At 35.9% G+C, this 20,890-nt stretch overlaps 1 protein-coding gene across 1 annotated transcript; it reads left to right on the top strand.

Annotated features, from left to right (window-relative positions):
* The first annotated feature begins 10,766 nt into the window (after nt 1-10,766).
* Nucleotides 10,767-11,201, top strand: LOC137387945 (uncharacterized). The gene has a single exon (XM_068074462.1). The coding sequence runs from the start codon at nt 10,767-10,769 to the stop codon at nt 11,199-11,201; it is 435 nt and encodes a 144-aa protein (XP_067930563.1).
* Nucleotides 11,202-20,890: the final 9,689 nt, after the last annotated feature.

Below are 20,890 nucleotides of genomic sequence, written 5' to 3'. Positions count from 1 at the left end.
ACACTGCAAGCTACAAACACAAGTAAACTTGGCATAAACAATGGGATAAAGGTAATGGGTTTAGAAACATACATCCATTTGAGTCTCTACAAGTCATACTAAAATAATTCATATAATTTCAGTGGCATATGTATATCATGGGAAGTGAAGAAGAGATAGAACCAGGTACTGGAGGATACTTTGTCAGCCACAGCAACTTTGATGAAGGACAAAATGTATCAAATCATTATAGAGACAACCAGAGCAAAACCTTGACTATAGTTAGACTATTTAGCTTGAATACTATTCGGCTGACCTTTCTCTATTTTAATTTGTCAACCTACGATGGTGAACTCTGTGAAGACTATTTGAGAATTATTGGGTTGCGAGGTTATTGGAGAGATGATACCGCATGGTATTGCGGTGATAAGACCGGCATCACTATCGACCTGCTGCCTCTGACTGATGTCATTTCATTTGAGTTTGTTACAAAGACAAGAGTTAGTACATCTGCCGGCTTCCTTTTGCAGTATGATGGTAAGGCAACACAAACTTAACACCTCTCAGCCCTTCAACTCGAGCCAACAGCAGTTTTTTGCAAATCTGAAACTGTTGTTTGTTTGAGTGGCATTGCATTATTTTGAATTACCAACACTTTGCTAAATGTTTCTGTTATTATTATTTAAAAAATGGCAATTTGATATACTAAAAACATATTTCCTTGCAACTATATTAGAAGAAACATTTTAGACACAACAAAGTAATTTTTCTGAGTTGTTAATATATCAATGAATTATTTGTATTTTTAGTATGTAATTGTTTTCTCTTTTAATTCAGTGAATTTTTGGCAATTTTATAAATTAAGCCCAAGGCTTGTACCCATATAATGCTCAGCTTATTTATTGACTAAAAAGTAACTGGGGCTGCACGAGAGCTAAAAATCCAGTAAAAATAGTGATGTATTGTGAGCATACTGTTTAAAAGGCCATAACATTTTTGTACTACTACTGGAACAGCTTTTGAACATAATTGAAGTTTTATCATTGTGCTAGCAAGTACATAGAGCTATTACTTTAGCTTTAATAGAGTTGTCTTTGTTTATACAGTCCTGTACAACGACTGTCCGCCAAAGTTGGCTTATGCTCACCCAGCAGAGAAGAAAACTCAGAATTATTTGTACAATATCAAGTGCCAAGAAGGATATTCTACAGATATGAACACAACAGAGCAAATCATTGATTGTTCTGGTGACTGGAGATCATTTATTGTAGCATGTATTAGTAAGTATGTTTTTATGCAAAAAAATCAAAACATTTTGAAAAGCATTTGAAGACAATAGAAATGCATAATAGTAGCTTACTTAAACTAAATATTTGTTTCTAAAAACTACATTAAAATATTATTAATAAATTATTACATATGCTAGTAGTTGATGGAACTTGTGAGCCAAAAGTGATGTATGATTCCTTGGACGTTTATTTGAAAAAAACAGAGATATCAAAATGTAAATAGTTCAATCATTTCTTGATCTGAAGTTAATGCGGGCATGCTAACTTTAGACATGCCGACCAAGTTTTTACAGATTCTTAACCAAGACAGACAGAAAAAAGCTGTATTTTGACATTTTGTATTTTCAGAAACACTCAGGAGCTAATTTTAACAATGTCATTCCATTTTGTTATTCAGATTGTAGAATTCTTTAAACCTTATCTCATTTAATAAAAACAAATTTATTAATTTTAGAGAAACCAGAGCCTGATGCGTGCCCTCCAGCTATAGCTCACTCAAAACCAGCAGAGCGTAGGAGTCCTAATAAATACAGGGTAAAGAATTTAACAGGCTTCTGGACTCCTGAGCAGACAATGGCTCTGGTTATAGACTGCAGCAATTCAAACTGGAAGTCGGACTACCTACAATGCACCCGTAAGAAGCACTTCATCAGATAGCCTGATTCCATTATAATACGCAAGCACCAGCGATAGCACCGCAGGGCTATCAGCATTGAAATGTGAACCTACCCGCTGAGTACCGCTGGTTATTGCCGATGGTCAACACAAGAGTTCAGTGGTGTTAAACTTTTGCAAAGAGCCACTGGCGAAACCTTCCCGAATTACACTGAAAAGGTGTTGGTCAGCATTTTCAAAACGGCATGGTGAGCGAACATTTTTATGCGATTATTTGTGATGCAGCCATATGTGAACGGAAGCTGCCGAGCCTGGGGCAAGTGCTTTGCTGCATGAGACTACCTCCAGGGTATCGCATTTGATATGGGAACCAGGCTATAGACGCCACATTGGTTCCTCATTTTGTCCTTAATACTGATTAATGTTATTAAATCTTTGCTCTCTAAAACACTCACTTTGCATCTCCAATCTGCCTGGCCATTCATTACATTCCTACTTCCCCAGAACAACCACTACACCTTAAATCAGACACCAACACCTTGCCAGCTCACTTTATAGGGCAGCCATAAGGCTGAGTTTAAAAGTTTTAAGAGTTTTCTTTCTCCATAAAAGAGTTTTTTCTATCAATACACAAAATTTACTCTATTATTCTATATTTTACTTTCAATTTATTTTTGTCTCATAGTCTAGTTTTCCTTTAATGCATTGGCCAGTAATAATAAAGTTTGTGTCTATCCATCTATCTGTCTCTCTGTTGGTATGTCTGACTGTCTGACTGTCTGTTCGACTGTCCGACTGTCCGACTGTCCGACTGTCTGTCTGACTGACTGTCTGTCTGTCTGACTGGCTGTCTGTCTGACTGTCTGACTGTCTGATCGTCTGAACGTCTGACCGTCTGACTCTCTGACTGTCTGTCTGACTGGCTGTCTGTCTGACTGTCTGACTGTCTGATCGTCTGAACGTCTGACCGTCTGACTCTCTGACTGTCTGTCTGTTTGTGTGTCTGACTGTCTGACTGTCTGACTGTCTGACTGTCTGACTGTCTGTCTATCTGTCTGTCTGTCTAACTATCTATCTTTCCATCATTCTATTTGTCTATCTGTGCTGGATTAGAGCTCTGAGCAAAGATTAGATTAAATCGCAGCTGAATAATTCTAGCATCTCGATTCTTACAATATTTGTAGCTCAACCACCAACTACAAAATATTCTGCTAGAGCAAAAGCGGGTAACGCTGCTGAGCAGATGAATCCACCAGAGTCAACAGCAGCAGCCGATAGTTCAACTGTTGACATGCTTCCGGTTTACATAGGAGCAAGTGCTGGAGCCCTTCTCTTCATTTTTTGTATTGTTGTAGTTCTCTTGCTCATCCACAACAACAAAAGTAGGTAAGAACTAACGTACATGTAGGTTGTTGTTGATGTATAACTGGATGTTACAGTGCTTTTGCCGATATGTTTACTCTTAGAGAGACTTTGGTAAGTAAGACTTTCAAGAAGCTAATTGAGGCTCACAAATATAGCAAAAGTTTCAATTTAATTTCAGAGCTAACAGTTCATTTAGCTTAGCTTTTTTGTAAAAGTGTGTAAGTTTTTTACAAAATTTATCATTATGATACTATTTCAGAAACTCAGACAGAAAGGGGTAAGAGAATGGCTCTCCGACTTTTACAACTGAAAGCCATCAGAATGATTCTAACAACGGTATAAGCTTGCTGAGTGCTTGAGGCTAACTCAATGTGATGAACATACATTCAGTTCCCTATACAAAGGGCTGATTTATCAAGGTTCTAATAGCCTTCTTAATACTTCATTAAAATTATGTTGCTTGAAGCAGTCTTTTTTGCAATTTTGAGTTTTATTCTAATACAATTGAATGAATGTTGATGGTTTTATATTAGGCATTGTATACTGTATTCATAATTTCATTTGAAAATCAATGAAGCTTTCAACATTTTAGTAACTACTAACTAAAAATGTCTCTTCAATTTTGTTAGAACTTTGCTAGTTGATAGTTGCCAGTTGGGAGTTGCCAGTTGATGTAATCTTAAACACGTATTCACTATTTAGGAAAAGGTTACTCCCTTGCTGATGACGATGATGGAAACTATTCTATTGTCAACAGTTTATCAGGAATTCATGAGCTGACTGGCCCTGAATATGAGTATGAAAACACTAAAGCAATAGACAGGCTAGCTGAGAACTTTATAGCAATATTTATTTTTATAAGTGAATGTTTCTATAAATCAGGTAAATGCTGTTTTAGTTACTACAAGCAGAATGCCCGGCGTGGTATGGGTATTAAAAATCAGCTCATAAACAGTGACAGGCAATTTATGTAGCTGTCTGCAACTTGCCATTAGCCTGGCACATTACCAATAGCTAATATTAGCAAGTTAATAATTTAAATTTTCTAATAAGATCTGTGAGAGCAAGCTTTAGTGACGTTGTGCCAATACGAAATGCTATGCATATTTTAACTTAGATAATCACTCACATAGCCCAATGAATCCATCAATCTCCGTAGCTTAATTAGTAAGATACTTGTCTGGTGAATGGGAGGTTCTGAAATCAAACCTAGCAAGATGTGAGCTTTAATTCCAAAATTTTAATATCTATAGCTGGACAAAGCAAAGTAAACATGCAAACACCAAGATTTATATTTACTGTAGATCAAGTCTATGCTATTCTGAGTGAGCAATGAGTGAGCTTTAAAACCCTTTGCTGTATTTCGACTCTCAATTTGCACAAATACACGATTAGCCACACAATTAGGGCTCAAAAGCATACATACCTCTCACACTTTTACCATGATAGTTATACACAAGACTGCGTAATAACCAAGTCGAAAGAGCTTGTTGACAGTGGGCAAGTGTATGTGTGTTGATGCAGTATTAAAAACACTGCTGAGTCTTTACAAATAGTTGCTTGATTATAAGCTATAACAACCAATCTCCTGCTTTCTGATAATGGATTGGCTCATGAGTCATCAAAAATGTAGTTAAAGTGTGGTCACATACGGTGTATAAAGATGATAACTCTAAATTCATAAATACATAAGTTCTTATTGTGAACTCTAAAACATAGACATGAAAAAAAAACAAAACACCCTTAATAGCTGACACCTTAATACCCTTAACACTCTCATGGCTCACACGAATACGCGGTGGAAGTGTTGAAGAGGCTGGAAGAGGCGCATGCAGCCCTCAGAGAACAACGATTGGCCATCTGTCTGGAAGACGGGGAGGAATTTCTATACAATACTCACCAGGAAACTAGGTTTGGCTCCTGAATAAAAGACGACAGAATGGGAATAACCCAAAACTTCAAGCAAAGTTTATGGGGCTGTACCTTGTTATTAAGGCCCAACTACACTTGTCTGATAGAGCGCCAGGAGCAATTGTCTGTGCAAAATAAAAGCTGGCTGAAACTGTTCTACGTGTGCACAAAAGAGCTAGGAAGAGTGCCAGCTACCGTGGAATGCCGTGGAAGCGTGAATATGAAAGGGCCAAAAAGAAAAAACTTAAGCAAGGTCAAGGGCTGAGTTGAAACTAGCGAAACACAGGGCTCTAGCTGCAAAAGGTCGAGAGTTTACCAGAACTTTGAGGCTCAGCTAAAAGTACTCTAAAAGCAGCTGGAAAATCAAAAATGCAATGTTCTAGAAGAGTCAGCCCGACCCTGGAGCCCATTGCTGCTCCGGCTTTTGAGCACAAAGCAAAGAGCACCTGGTTTCACATCACACAGCCCCCGGCCTGTCAGATCACTCGGCAGCCAGATCGGCATAGAAAGTAGGCGCGGCTATTGGCAGTGGCAGCCAATCCTAAACGCCGTTTGCATATGAATACAGAGGCCAAAAAAAAGTGATAACCTCGGGAGATTAGTGGGTCATGGCCATTTGCTTTTGCAACTTACAGCGAGCAAGTACTCTTCCGGAGATATACCAATATCTACATCACCACGGCCGCTCTACGTTGTGAAAATCTGTTGACATGACTCAGCCAGGTGAGGGTGAGGCAGTAAACTCTCTTGCAAAAAATTTGAGCCTACTAAAGTCAATTGGGACAGGAGAAAAACATTTGGCGGGCTTGCTAGAGTCGTACGAGGTAGTTTGACCCCCCAGCAATCGAAAAGGATAGTAGTTTGGCCAGGCTGCTTTCATGGGCAAATCTATTTTACACAGAGATGCTTATGTTCAGTCACACCTGGTCGACACTCTGCCATTTTGCGACCAGTCGATGCCTTGCCTGCTTAGATCATTCCATTCAAGGAGATGCCAACTTAGTGGACCGAGTTAAGTACTCCTCGAGATATACGAGCGTCTCGATTGGATAGAGGAGATGGAAAAAGCCGAATTGTCTGAGCCGGCCTGGAACTCTGGTTTGTCAGAGCCTGAGCCTGTTAGCATACCAGCTGTGGCCAAGTCACTGACCTGGAGACTGTGTGTACGGAAAACGAAGCTGCCTGCCTAGTTGAAAAAAAAAGTAGTCTTGACTGAGCAGAACGTTAATGGGCTACACCTGGACCCGAATAACTAAAACATTGCATGAGCCCGCCATTTGGTGCTTGTATGTAGTCACTGCTTGCACTCGACAGAATAGACAACATGTTCTCCAACACTCTGCCATCTATGTTTGCCCCTACCGGTAGCAGCACATCTCTCGTGACCAAGTAATGTCACACTCGATGGCACGCAGAGACACCAAGTAGAAAAATTTAAGTGGCTTTCTTTTCTGCAGGGATGGCTGACTGACCTTCCGACATAGTTGGATATCCCTACACTGACCGTGTCTTTTACACTGTCTTACTTAACTGCTGTGGCCGACAGTCAAGTTGGACAGCATAAACAGGCACTTGTTTAAGAAAGGCCAATTGAAGTAGAGAGCCGAGTCACCAGAGCACAAGCCGACTCGAGTTGTCACCCGAGGTCACATGAGCCAAAGAAGCGACCAAACAAGGAACAGCCCGAGAGTTTACCTACTCGATCAAGGGAAAGTTCTCTGTCAGGGATTGGTTCACTTGATAAGAGTGCCAACAGCCAATGAGCCCTTTTATTGCCTGCAGGAGGAATGAGCACAGTAGCTGCTTGAAAACATTCGCCACTAGCAGGACCTATCCCTCCATACTGCCAGTCTAGTACAGGCTGAAAGCTGTCCGGAAAAAATCAGGCATTTGCGGAGTCGAAGGTTCAGTGCCTAGAATTTGGAACAAAAAAGCACCAGCTCAGCTCTCAACTACTCTAGCATCTCAAATCTGAGTGGATAGCCCCAGGGCCTCCACTGGAGAAAGGTGTAATTTACATTAACTACTAATGAACTATGAACAAAGGTAGCCCTCAGCACTCTGAGGGCTACTTTTATGCTGAGGGCTACTTTTGGTCATAGTTCATTAGTAGTTAATGTATGTACTGTTTGTTGAATACACCATAATCTTGCAAATTTTAACACTTCCAAACCAGATAAATAAAAACTCATTGCTCTGCATTAGGAGTATGTTTCTAAAATTTTCTTGGCAAGCAGAAAAAATGAGATGGACTTAATAAAAAGGTTAAAGTTTATAAGATTTTGAGACATTGAGATGATTATTTATTGACCAACGCCATATACCGATATATACATATACAATTATTTATTGACCAACGCCGCGATATTACGTAAATTTGAGGCAGAACCAACTAGCAATAGAGTTAGCCAACGAATGAGCCAACTTTGTTTTTCCATTTGTGTACACATTTACGCATGAAATTTTCCTACCTAGATATGACTCAATGTCACCATAATACCTCGATATGAATTTAATAGGGAACTAGCAACAAATCTGATAACCTCTTTGCACTTTAAGTATGAAGGAACTCATTGAACTATGTAATTTTAAGTTTAAGTTCTAATTTTCATTACCCTGTGCTGCCCGGATAACAAAAAGGTCCCTGGACAGAGAGTTTATTTTTATTTAACATGTAAAACATTTACTATTTTAACTTTTAAACTTCATATCACGCGAAACGTATTTTTGTGCAGTTCAAATGCTTTGAGAAAAAAAACAATTGTAAAAGTTTTCAAACTTTTTTCACACAACTGTAAGTTTCAAACTTCATAACTTGAAAGAAGTTTTTCGTTGAAAAAAAATGAGAGAAAAAATAAATATGGAAAGGTGTTTAAACGTAAATGTGAAATCATTAGCCAGTAATGGCTAAGTATAGTTTGTTTTGCCATGATTACAATAAACAATTATTTGGTATACAATTATTTGATTTCAGTTCGTTTCAACATTAGCATGCAAAAATTGGCATGCCAATTTTGCATGCCAGTGTTGCCAGGCAAAAATATCGTAGACTATAGATGTACATAAAGTGGTATAGAAATCCATAGTTATTATCTAATGCAATCGCCTCCTGGTAAAAATCATCATCATTAAAAACAGTTACAAAATAACATGTTAACCTTAGTAACTTTAAGTAAATACAATTACTTTAGTATATTTTGTGGTTATGATCTGCAAGATAATATAACATTACTATGTACTATATGGAGATTTCTTATCTTCGAGACAGACGCGTAACATAGATGCTGAATCTAATTTAAATGAATTTAGCGTACTAAACACATACTTGAAAAAAGTTTTAGTATGTATTTTAGTAAACTTCAAACCTTTAACTAAAATGTTTTCATTTACCCGCTTGTGAATCAGTTTTACCATAATGGATATTGCTGAACTTGCCATGGCGAGCAACGTATATATCTTCATTAGGTATATAATCAGTCCACAAACCCCAAAGTTTAATTTCGAGAGAATCTTTTGTTGATATCGTGTCGCAAAGAAGGTTTGCTCTAACAAAAAATAATGAAAAAGCATCGCGTTTCTTAAAGTTGGGCAAGAAGTGTTTTACAACAGGGGCATTGTATTGCGTAGACGCAATGCTCAAATAATACGTCATTTAGCGTGTGCAAAATCTATACCATATATGATAGTTCATTTGATCAAATACCTTGAATAGCTCAGTGGCAGAGAGTGTTGATTTACAACTTGTGGTTTCATTCTTTGTGAGTTTGAATCCAAAATGATGTGGAATTTTAATTTCAGTATTTTAATTGCTTTAACAGTTTGACAGATATCCAAACAGACAACGACAACAGACGTCACACTTTAGAAATATATATATATATAGATTACAGAGAGTAAGAAAGATTTTTAATTAATAGATGGGGACGTGTTTAATGACAGCCTAGAAGACCATTTAGGAATTTGGGTTATTTGATGGCTTTGCATCTGTGCCTTATTTTGTAGACAGCTTGATCATGCATACCAGGAAACGCTAAAACAAGCCCATACATACGGTAAAGTATCTGTCACTAAAAACTATTCATTATTCATACTTATCAGCGACATTTGCCATGTGGATAGCCATAAAATGACTCAGTGTACAGTTTATTAGGAATACAGCTGTAGTCATTGTCCATGCAGTTCAGTCTTCTGTTTTGATGAGTAAGCAATGGTTGCGGTCTAAACTTCCCATTTACCTGAATAACTTATCGTTTCAACTCAAACCATCTGTCTGAAGGGGTTAGAATAGCGTTCTAACATTTTCAAGTTAACCGAGCAGTTGGCAGTGTTAGCATAAAGACTTCCGTTAGGTTGACCTTATAATGTTTCTGACCACAGGTTATCTTAGAGGAAGTTGCTAACTATATTTACATGGCACAGTTAATCTGAAAGTTTGCATTATCTGTAAGATGTAAACGGCCAAAGACCGAATGCTACTCCCAAATTTTGCTACTCTCAAATTTTTAATATGTGTTTTCTCGTTGCAAGAAATGAAAACGACACTTGCGAATGATGCGCAAGAAAATGCAGCAAAAGCTGTTCCATTTTGAACTTTTGTACACCAGTCGATCTGAACTTGATTTGAGCAGTTTTGAATTTGCCCCTTTGACCTCTGGCATACATCATTTTTATATTTTTAACAAAAGGCTTATATTACTCTGCAACATGCAAATGTCGTTAAAACAATGTACGCACAACTCAATGTGCACACAACTCCAAATCTGCATCATCCGTGCAACGGAAGCATAGTGGCAGTCTAAAACTGATGTGAGAATAAGTTTATATTTACCCTTAACTTGAGCTCAATCCATGGTAACATTAGGGCCAAAGGTTATCGTAACATCTACTCATTACTTATAGCATGGAATCTGATACTAGATTCACCATCAAATATTTGACTAGATGCTATCTACAATTGACTTATATATAGTCTTTGTAGAAAAACGATAATATACTGTATGTCATAACTTCAGCTAAAGATGTTGAGCTGCGAAGCTCTGCTGAAAGAGAACAAGGCATCTATGAGCCACCACGAAGAGGCTCACTCGAGCATCCATATAAAGCATTGGCAATGGAAAAGACTCTATTTGTTGGCTCTCATCTTTATGACTACGTTGGACCAGACGATCCATCAAGAGAAAGGCAATCAAAACTGACAATCCGTTATTTCCTTGGAGGTCTTATTGATGAGAATACTAACTCAATGCTACTTCTTAAATTAATAGTATAGCAAGTGGAGGCATCTCTCACTATCACTAGGATGGGAACTACTACTTTGGGGGTTTAGATAAACAAACATGCACTGTCATGAGACATTGACTATTAACGATTTGCTTCTTTACAGAAATGGAGTTGTGTGCTCTTGTAATCATTGACTCGACTTGTGAAAAGTAGAAGTTGCTAAATTAAAAATTCCTTATACAGATATCGTTCCGGAACCCAATTGAATTTTAATTTCAATTTAATACAAAATAAAAAAAAACTTCATTCTTCTAATATTTTAGAAATATTTTATGTGAAAACAAATGGGAAAACAGCACTGTTTGATTGTGGTGTGATGCGGTTAAGATGACTTGTGATGCGGTTAAGATGACTTCTAATACGGTTAAGGTGACTTATGATGCGGTTAAGATGACGTGTGATGCGGTTAAGATGACTTGTGATGCAGTTAAGATGACCTGTGATTCGGTTAAGATGACTTGTGGTGCGGTTAAGATGTCTTGTAATGCGGTTAAGATGACTTGTGATGCGGTTGAGATGGCTTGTGATGCGGTTGAAATGATTTGCGATGCAGTTAAGATGTCTTGTGATGCGGTTGAGATGACTTTTGATGTGGTTAAGGTGACTTGTGATGCAGTTAAGATGACTTGTGATGCTGTTAAGATGACTTGTGATGTGGTTAAGGTGACTTGTGATGCGGTTAAGATGATTTGTGATGCGGTTAAGATGACTTGTGATGCGGTTAAGATGTCTACCATGAATTTGAGTGTTAATAAATGCTAAAATTTGTTACTGCTGTTTACTACACTTTTTTTAACCTGTATAGCTATTACAGAGCAATAAAGTATTGCTTCTATTTCATATTTGTTGTAGCTTTCAAGGGATCAAATTTCTACAAAATTTTATGGACTTTGTGAGTGCTAGAAAATATGTATCATTTTTTAAAACTTATTTTTGTCACATCAGGTTCAATAACAATAAAACTACATGTACAAGTAAGCTTGATTGTGGTTAAGTTTTTAGTTATCTTGTAGCATTATTTACAGCTTTCACAACTAAATTTTACAACTTCAATTTAAATAACCAATCTACCAGCTATAGTTGACAATTGATATTTTCCCCTTGCCAGGGAATTGTTTAAAAAGTTTTAAAAATAGACTCTTGTTTTCTGTTTATTATGTAGTAGAAATTGTCAGCAATAACTTCATTTTGAATAAAAAACATTTCTGAATTATTTTTCCAAAAATACTAAAACCATAAAAATCAACAGTTAGGCAAAAAAAATCAAATAGTTTGACATAGATCATTTAAAACATTTTTTTCCGCCAAGAGAACATATAGATTGTTAAATGAGCTAACAATGATATGTTCAAAATAATTGTATATAACTTGTTCATATCACAAAAGCTGAAAATCTGTAACTGCCATGTGAAAAACGAAACAACCCATAGAAGATCTTGAAAGCTATAATTGACATAGAATAAACATGCAACAAAGGTAAAGTGAAAAAGTGCAAAACTTGAAAAAATCGTTCATTAGAATAAGATATACTGAGATGTGATGGAGATTTATAGTTTTCTCTTAAGAGTGGTAAAAGAGACAATCTGACAATTCTTGTTGAGTTTGTCTTTATTACAAACCAAACAAGAATTTATAAGCAATCTATTTATCTGAATTTATTTCTGCTATAAAGTAACTGCTTTTATTTTCACCTTATTGCAGAGCAGTTACAGACGCTGACAGCTACGTTGAGGTCCAATAAACTTGAATGGCACTGGAAGATGTTTATTGGAGTTATCTCTTCACGCCTGCAGCGGCATGTATAACACTGTTGTATGCAAATAAAAAGGATCATGAAAATTCAAAAGTAATTATAGTGGTTTTCTAACGCAATTATTTCTATTCACTTCACATTTACTAGTAATTAGTAAATGAAATTGTGTTCATATAAATGTTTAAGGAATTAATGATATATTTTGTAATGGGAAGATACTAGTTCACTTCTTCACTGTGACATGTTATTACTGTTTTTTGACCATATTAGTACTTGTAACATTTTTAACTAGTAGTAACATTGTAACATTAACTAGTAGTTGTAACATATTTTTTCGTTACTCAGCTTCTTAGCTGGACTTTCTAAGGCTTCGCTATTTGGGCAGGTGCTATGGTTAACCTGCTCTACAAAATTTTTCAGTTAAACAAAATATTCTATATAACTATAAAGTCGCTGTGCTTCAAGTGACTCTCGAGTTTCAAAAATGTCAGTGTCATGTTCAGCAGTAATGACACAAGTTTTACAAATAAATAATATTGAACTTGTGTTATTTCAAACAGTTGCTGGACCAGCTGCTTATTTTTGTATACGTATTATTTGTATTGATTATCAACACAGCCACTTTTCAGGCATCATAAGTTCCTTAATATATTTTTGCATACCAACGGAACCTCAATACCTCAGTGAAGCAAGCATTGCAGACCTACAGTAGACCCACAAATATATATTGAAAGGGTTGGCTTTGCACATTATTGTTTGACACCAGTTGGTAGACTAAATAGGAAATAGTCAAATATTGATATTGATAATATAGGTGTGTTGGCACTTTTCAAACCATGTTTGTATTGATCATGCTAATTGGCTAATTATGTTAATAAGGAGGGCATTAGCTGCATTTTAGAAAGTCATTATAAAGGTTAAAACCAATAATCTTTAGGAAAAATGAACATAATAACAGCACTTTAAAATAACCTACAAAACAACACATTAGGCAGTTATTCAAGCAATGGGACTAGTATTATGATGTATTATGAAGTACAGTAAGAAAAACATGAGCAAGCATTACCAGTTTCCGTAGCGACTAACATGTCACCGTAATGGTTCTCCTCAAAATTGGTGCTCTAAAGTATCAATAGAAAAACTACTTTTCAGTGGTCAGTAAGTATTGAGGTGTCTTTCAGCAATATCAGCCAATTCAACCTTTTATTTATAAAAGATTCAGATGACAAACTCGGCATTTCAGATTAAGTTAATGACTCATTGAATGCTTAATGGTCAAAGAATTTGAGCTGGTATTCTTGGCTATAATAGAAGCAATAACGTAATAAAAAAGATTTATGACAAAAGTATAGATGATAATTAATTTAATTTATATTTAATCTATTTACAAATTTAATACCTATTCCGCCCAATCGGTTTAATAAGTATTACTGAGTTTATGCCTGAGACTAAAATCTCCTTCATTCATTCAATACTTCTGACTCTTCAAGCTTACTAACGTGTATGAGATTTAGACCTTGTTAAAACTTGTCTATCAAGTTTTTCTGTATGTTGATGAATTTTTATGACATGGAGTAGCACAAATATTTTCTATTTCCTCAGTTGACAAGCTGTAAACAAGTTATTCCATTAATTTACAAATATTCAAAAATTTCTCATTGACAGTGTTGCAATAATCAGCAGAAGTATTTGAGACTGTATTTTGTTATGACTCAGTTGCTTTCATCATCGTCATCATATATACAACTTTCAACAGTCTTAGTTGTTTAACAACTTGAATGCTGGTCTACTTGGCTGTATGTCACTTACTCCAATCTAATCATTTGAATAAGTCTGTCACTCACCTGATGTCTCTCAATAGCCCTCTGTCTCAATGACTGTCCAGAGTAGTGCTTCACGATATCTTTGCATGTATATTCGATTATTTAGTCTCAAAATATATCGAATATCGAAAAATATCGAACATTGGAGTTGTCTTCTTTCGATATATAGTGTTGGGCTTTAACATGAACGATATGAAAAGATATTGGTTAATATCGGTTGTAAAACAGGAGTTGTCACCTCGTTACAATAAAGAGAATAGATGACCCCATTTTTGCAAAATCAAACCAGCCGATATTTCGATAAAATATCGGCTTCGATATTCATATCGACTTGAAAACTGACCAAATTATTAATCGTTCACTGAAATATATCGTCATATCGAATTATATCGTATTATCGTGCAGCACTAGTCCAGAGAGCCATTGAAAGATCATCAGAATAATAAATACATGCACAATTATTCCAAACTGTGAGCAGTCAATATTGACTGGTGCAATTGTATCAATCTGCCTGTCAAATCAATACTGCTGATCTCTAAAAATGTTGGACCAACAATATGAAAGTTGCAAGTTCAACTCCTGTTCAGTGCGTTTCCAACCTTCAACCATGGCCTCAGACAAGTGGGCTGAGGAGCGCAGCTCTTATTATAGTAAATATTATAATATTTAATTTTTGAATTACTTTCATAGATAAGTGCTAAATCATTTGCTGTATGAAGGCATCTGGTTATCTCTCCGTTAAGCTTAAACCTAACACATATGATGGTGTGCATCGCTGCTGAACAAAACTTGCCAAACTATCTAAGCCAGTATTACTCTTATGACAACACTGTTTATAATAGGATAAAACATAGTATTCCAACAGGGAAGCTGGACTAACACCGGAGATTCTAGAGATTTTGACACACCCCACGCCATGCCTGAAAACTGACAGTTGGGGTTCAAACTTAAAAGGGTTAAAGCTGCGATCGCGAATATTGGTTGTTAGAAAATAATAGTAAAAACAATAAATAAATTGAATGCAATTATAATTGCATTGTAAATTTTAAAATATGTCTGATGCTTAAAGATTTTAGACATGAAACCCGAATCAAAAAACCTGATACTCAAAAAACTCGTTGGCCAAGAAGTACTTGTGCCCAGCACTAATCTAAGCCAGTATTATTCTTATGACCAGTCTGTTTATAATAGAATAAAACAGAATATTTCAAACAGGGAAGCTGGAGTAACACTGGAGTGAAATAAATATCCATTATTAATATTGCAATCAGTAAGTTACATAATTAAGCAAAAGGAGCTTGTGTAACACAGAGGAGCACCCAAGCGTGTCTCTTCTCACCTATGACTATAAAAATGTTTGCGCTCAGAAGCAGAGCGCACTCGAGAGTATTACTAGCAAGTGTCTAGCCATACTCTCTACTGACTATTTGAAAACTTGGCATATTTTAAAAATATTTTTATTTGAAATAAATTTACTGCCAATAAAGTAATATATATATACCATAATACTGTTTGAGTAACTGATCTACTAGAAGATATCGTATGGACAATGAAGTTGAATAACATTCTTAGTATAACTCTCTTTTATTTTATTGAAAGCATAAGTGGACAGTTTACAGGTAAGTCATCTATCATTGTCTGTGGCACCCGCATCTCACTTTTAATTTGTTACATATGCTTTCAATTTCTGTCACAGCGCTTAATAATAACCATCTGGAACATAAATAATTTTGAAGTAGTGTCATTCATAAAATCTCATAGCTTTGCTTATCCCCTCTTGTACTAAAAAGTGCTAATCCTATGCAAGTCGATACTGGTGTACTTGCAAATTTGTAAATGTCTTTAGTGATTGCTTCTATATGTAGACAAACAGCGCCTAACTAAAAATACCAACCTTTGACATATGAATGTGTACTATGCCTGTGAAAACCATAAAATTGACATCATGAGTAAATGCTGACCTTTAAATGCTCTGATATGAAGAAGTATTTTATTACAGCCAATTACAATAAGCAAACTGGATTCAATTGTGAAGTTCGAAGCTCTGTATTTGAATACATCCAGGAGAATAGCCTAAGATCCCTATCCATACTCTCGCCGTGCCATCCTGGAGATTACTACCGAGACTGTCCTTTTCAAACCGTCTGCTATGTCGAAATTATAGATATTCCACCAACGCTATGGATTGGATTTTATTTACAATATAATAATGTCGTCCCAGAATCTACAGATAAAGTGCAGATTCTGACACATGAAAATGGAGCGGAGTTAGCATTTAATAAGAGACTTTTTAGCCTAAACTCAGGACAGCTCTTCCACTTTGAGCCACCCCCAGATTCAAGAGTAGCTGTTGTATTAAATCGATATCCTATCCTTAATGAATCTACTGTATTGGAAACCCCTTCGCCCAGCAGTAGTCCCATCTACAACTTTCAAATTGATGTCAAGAGTAAGTAGTTATTTAAACTATTGTTAAGTTAGTCTATTGATGCACCTTCAGATAAAGTCTGTGTACACAACTACTGAAATGTTTTAGCTTACAGTATGTTGAAATTTGCTCTCTTTCACCTTTTTCACATAGGTAAATGCTAAAGCGGCAGCTGATTAAGCTGATAGCTCTATTGATTGGTAGCTATATTTAGTTGGCAACTCTATTGATTGGTAGCTATATTTAGTTGGTAGCTCTATTGATTCTTTGCCTCATGTTTTGATCAACTTTGAACTAGCATAAATGTGTATACTGAGTCAACTCACTTCCTGGTCTGGTTGCTTTGTTTCTCTGCAAAGCTTTTCCTAGATGAGTTCTATCAGTTGTTATATATGTTGGTACTATTGGATACACAATGACAGTATTGTAAATGCTTTGTACAGTCAGAAGGGTTTATCTGAGCTATACAACATTAACATGTGAGTGTGTCTGAAACCTGAACTTCCACAAGTTGACATGTAACAGCGACTTTCTCTAGCTGACCTCTAAAAGTGACCTTTTCTAGCTGACCTTTAACATTGGCCTTCTTAAACCGACCTTTAACAGCGACCTTCACCGTCTGAACTCTAGCAGTGATAATTCGTTAGACCAAAACCATAAAGTTGCTAAGATTTGGTGCCAACTTAGTGTTATCTCCCATAAATTCAAGAAGAAACATGATATGTTCAATATGATTGGACAATTATAGCCTTTGTTGTTTCCCTATCGGATGGTACTGTACCTATGCTGTTGGTCAATTATTTGAAGGAAAGTAATGATGTTCAGGCTTACACAAATTATAGCTTGACTAAATCTGTGAGACAGATGAAATGGATAGAAAAACCTTGGTGATTCGTGACCCTTCAAACAGAACTAATATTTCATTTCACTATAAATTATTCCGTGTGAGATTCGCTTTTAAGTAAACTTGGCATAAACAATGGAATAATGGTAATGGCTTTAGAAACATTCATCTGTTTGAGTCTCTACAATTCATGATAAAATAATTCATATACTTTCAGTGGCATATATCATGGGAAGTGGAGAAGAGATAGAACCCGGTACTGGAGGATACATTGTTAGCCACAGCAACTTTGATGAAGGACAAAATATATTAAATCATTACAAAGACGACCAGAGCAAAACTTTGACTATAGTTAGACTATCTAGCTTGAATACTGTTCGGCTGACCTTTCTCTATTTTAATTTGTCAACCTACGACGGTGAACTCTGTGAAGACTATTTGAGAATTTTTGGGTTGCGAGGTTATTGGAGAGATAATAGCGCAAGGTATTGCGGTGATAAGACCGGCATCACTATCGATCTGCTGCCTCTGAATGAAACCATTTCATTTGAGTTTGTTACCAAAACGAGAGTTGGTACATCTGCCGGCTTCCTTTTGCAATATGACGGTAAGGTAACACAAGCTTATCAACTCTCAGTTCTTCAAATCAGACTAAACACAGTTTCTTTAAGTTTGGAACTGTTGTTTGAGTGAGTAGCACTGCTTTATTTTAAATTAAAATCCTCTTGTTAAATGTTTCTGCTATTATCATTTAAAAAATGAAAAATTAATATAGTAAAAACATATTTCTCTGCAACTATCTTGGAAGGGTATGCTAAACTCAACAAATAAATTTTTCTGAGTTGGTAATACATCGCCGAATTATTTGTACTTTTTAGTATGTAATTGTTTTCTCTTTTACTTCAGTTAATTTTTGGCAGTTTTATAAAGTAAGACTAAGGGTTGAACCCATATAAGGCGGAGCCTTTTTATTGTCTAAAAATTAACTGGTATTGCACGAGGTCTAAAACTCAAAAGTCTAAAGCACGAGAAGCTCTTCATGTGATAGTCATTAGACACTGCATTGGTTCCTCATCTTGCCTTTAACGTTGATGAGCTAAATTAGTTATTAGATACTCTCTGTCTAAAATACTCAAACTGCATCTCCAATCTACCTGATAATCCATTACGTTTTACTTTTCCAGCAAAGTCACTACACCTTATACCAGACACTAACACCTTACCAATCCATATCATAGAACAGCATTACGGAAATAGAGCTTTTTCTTTTGATACACTTACCATAAAATCTCTATTTGAACGTTACCCTCTATTTGAACGCCACCTCCATTTGTTTGCCACTTTGACAATCTTTGATCTTTATGAACCCATAATATCAAGTGATCAGTAAAAAAGTGCCCATAAAATCGTATTAATAATGAATCATTTACATCGATAATAATCAATTATCTCGTTGTCCAACTCCAAAAGCTTTTCACTTTTTTTTCGTTAAACCTTTGAAAGTAACACCATAGAAGTAACTAATAAATGTCTCAGGCTATTAGTAGTCTCTTCTTTAATACGGTCTTGATACTTCAAAGTACATGTATATTAAAACGGTTTACATTTACAATGGTAAATGAACGACTAGTTGTAGGCCAAAGATTACTTTTGCGAGCAAAACTTTTATGCATTGCATTTTTGCTAAAGACAGCCCGTAAAAGTTTTGCTCTGCCAAAAAGTTATTTGGACGTTAATATTAACTAGTTATGCAGTGCAGAGGAAAAATGAAAATGTGCAAGACATTGTGCAAAGCACTGGACAACTAGCAGATATCTGGTCCATTGAAAGCAACAATCAGAACGGAGATATCCGAGGAAACAATGCAAATATTTTGGTTTTACAAACGTTAACTTTTGTTTCCGCATGTAATATAAGTATGGGTTGTTTATGTCGCTTGTTAATGAATATATACTTGTGGAATTCGATTGATTATCATTATATAACTTATAAATTTGCAGATTTATCACATATTAATTGATGTCATCCTTGTGGTAATCTGATCATGCAATTGATCGACACTCGTAACTCCTCTTCTATTGCACATAAAAAGCTAGTTTTGGCTGTAAACTGTAACAAGTATATCAATGAGTGCATGCAATGAGCCTTTTATGCAACATTGATAAATATGTGTACATATAAAATAAAAAATTGTCTTCAAGTTTAGAATCAAACAAAAATTGAAAGCTTTAACAAATTGCAAAGCTGGACTCAGACTATAATATCATCGCAGGTTAATTGCAATCGATAAATATCAACTGGTAGAGATATTTTTCAGTTTCTCAAGGTATATTTATTAAGATATTTTTGAAAATTTAGAAGTAAGTTAGCAGATTTATTTTATCCAGAAGGTTTAACATCGCTCCACCGGAAAGAGTGGGCAAAATATAGATGACATTCCCTTAACCCGCAAAAGGGCTAAATTTATTTTCCCAAAATTCTGACGAACCATTTGAAAAATACAACGCCAGCCTCTATTTGAACGCCTTCTCCAATTGATTGCTGCCATAGAAGAAGGGTTGAAAAATAGAGCACCATGGCAATCAATTAGAGGTTTTACAGTAATTTACTTTACTATTCTTTGTTACTTTACTTTAATTTTATTTTTGTCTCATTTGCTTTGAGAAGCATTGGCCAATGATAATAAAGTTCTCATCTATCAGTCTGTCTGTCTGTCTGTCTATCTGTCTATCGGACTGTCTATTTATCTGTCTGTCTTCCTGACTGTCTGTTTGTCTGTCTATCTATCTATCTATTTATCTGTGTTTCTATCTACATGTATGCTGGATTAGATCTTCGAGCAAATATTAGGTTGAATTGCGGCTGAATAATTCTAGCATCCTGATTCTTACAATATTTGTAGTTCAAACACCGACTACAAAAGATTCTACCACAACAAAAGTAACTGATAATAAAGCAGCAAATGATGTTACTGACCAGACGGCTTTATCAGAGTCAGCAGCAACAGATGACATGCTTTTTCTTTACATAGGGGCAAGTGCTGGAGCCCTTCTTCTTACTCTTGCCATTGTTGTCGTTTGCTTGCTCATCCACAAAAACAAAAATAGGTAAGACTAACGTACATGTAGGTTGTTGTATAACTGAATATTAAAGTACTCTTGCTCAGATGTTTACTCTTAGACAGATGTTGGTAAATGTTTCCGAGAACCTGGTTGAAGCTCATAGATAGTAAACTTTTTTGTCTAATTTCAGAGCCAGCAGTTCATTCATTCTAATTGTTGTGAAAGCGCAAAGAATTTTTTTTACAAAGGTTATCATTATAACGCTATTTCAGAAACTCAGCAAGTAAGGGACAAGTGAATGGCTCCCCAACCTCTCCAACTGAAATACATCAGAGTGAGGCTAACAACGGTGAGATTGCTCAGTGCTTGAGGCTAACTCAATGTAATGTACATACTTTTAGTTCTCTATACAAAGGGCTGATTGATCAGGACCCTAACAGCCTTCTCTATACTTTATTAAAATTATGTTGCTTTAAGCAGCCTTTTTCTGCAATTTTGAGTTTTATTTTAATGCGATTGAATAAATGTTGATGGTTTTTTC

This window comes from Watersipora subatra, chromosome 2 (genome assembly GCF_963576615.1).
Source record: "Watersipora subatra chromosome 2, tzWatSuba1.1, whole genome shotgun sequence".
Lineage (NCBI taxonomy): Eukaryota > Metazoa > Bryozoa > Gymnolaemata > Cheilostomatida > Watersiporidae > Watersipora > Watersipora subatra.
This window is presented reverse-complemented; position numbering and strand designations above follow the sequence as displayed.

What these genes read in the sequence shown, in the direction of transcription:
- LOC137387945 (XM_068074462.1), top strand. Translation starts at nt 10,767, where the DNA reads ATGACTTGTGATGCGGTTAAGATGACTTCTAATACGGTTAAGGTGACT.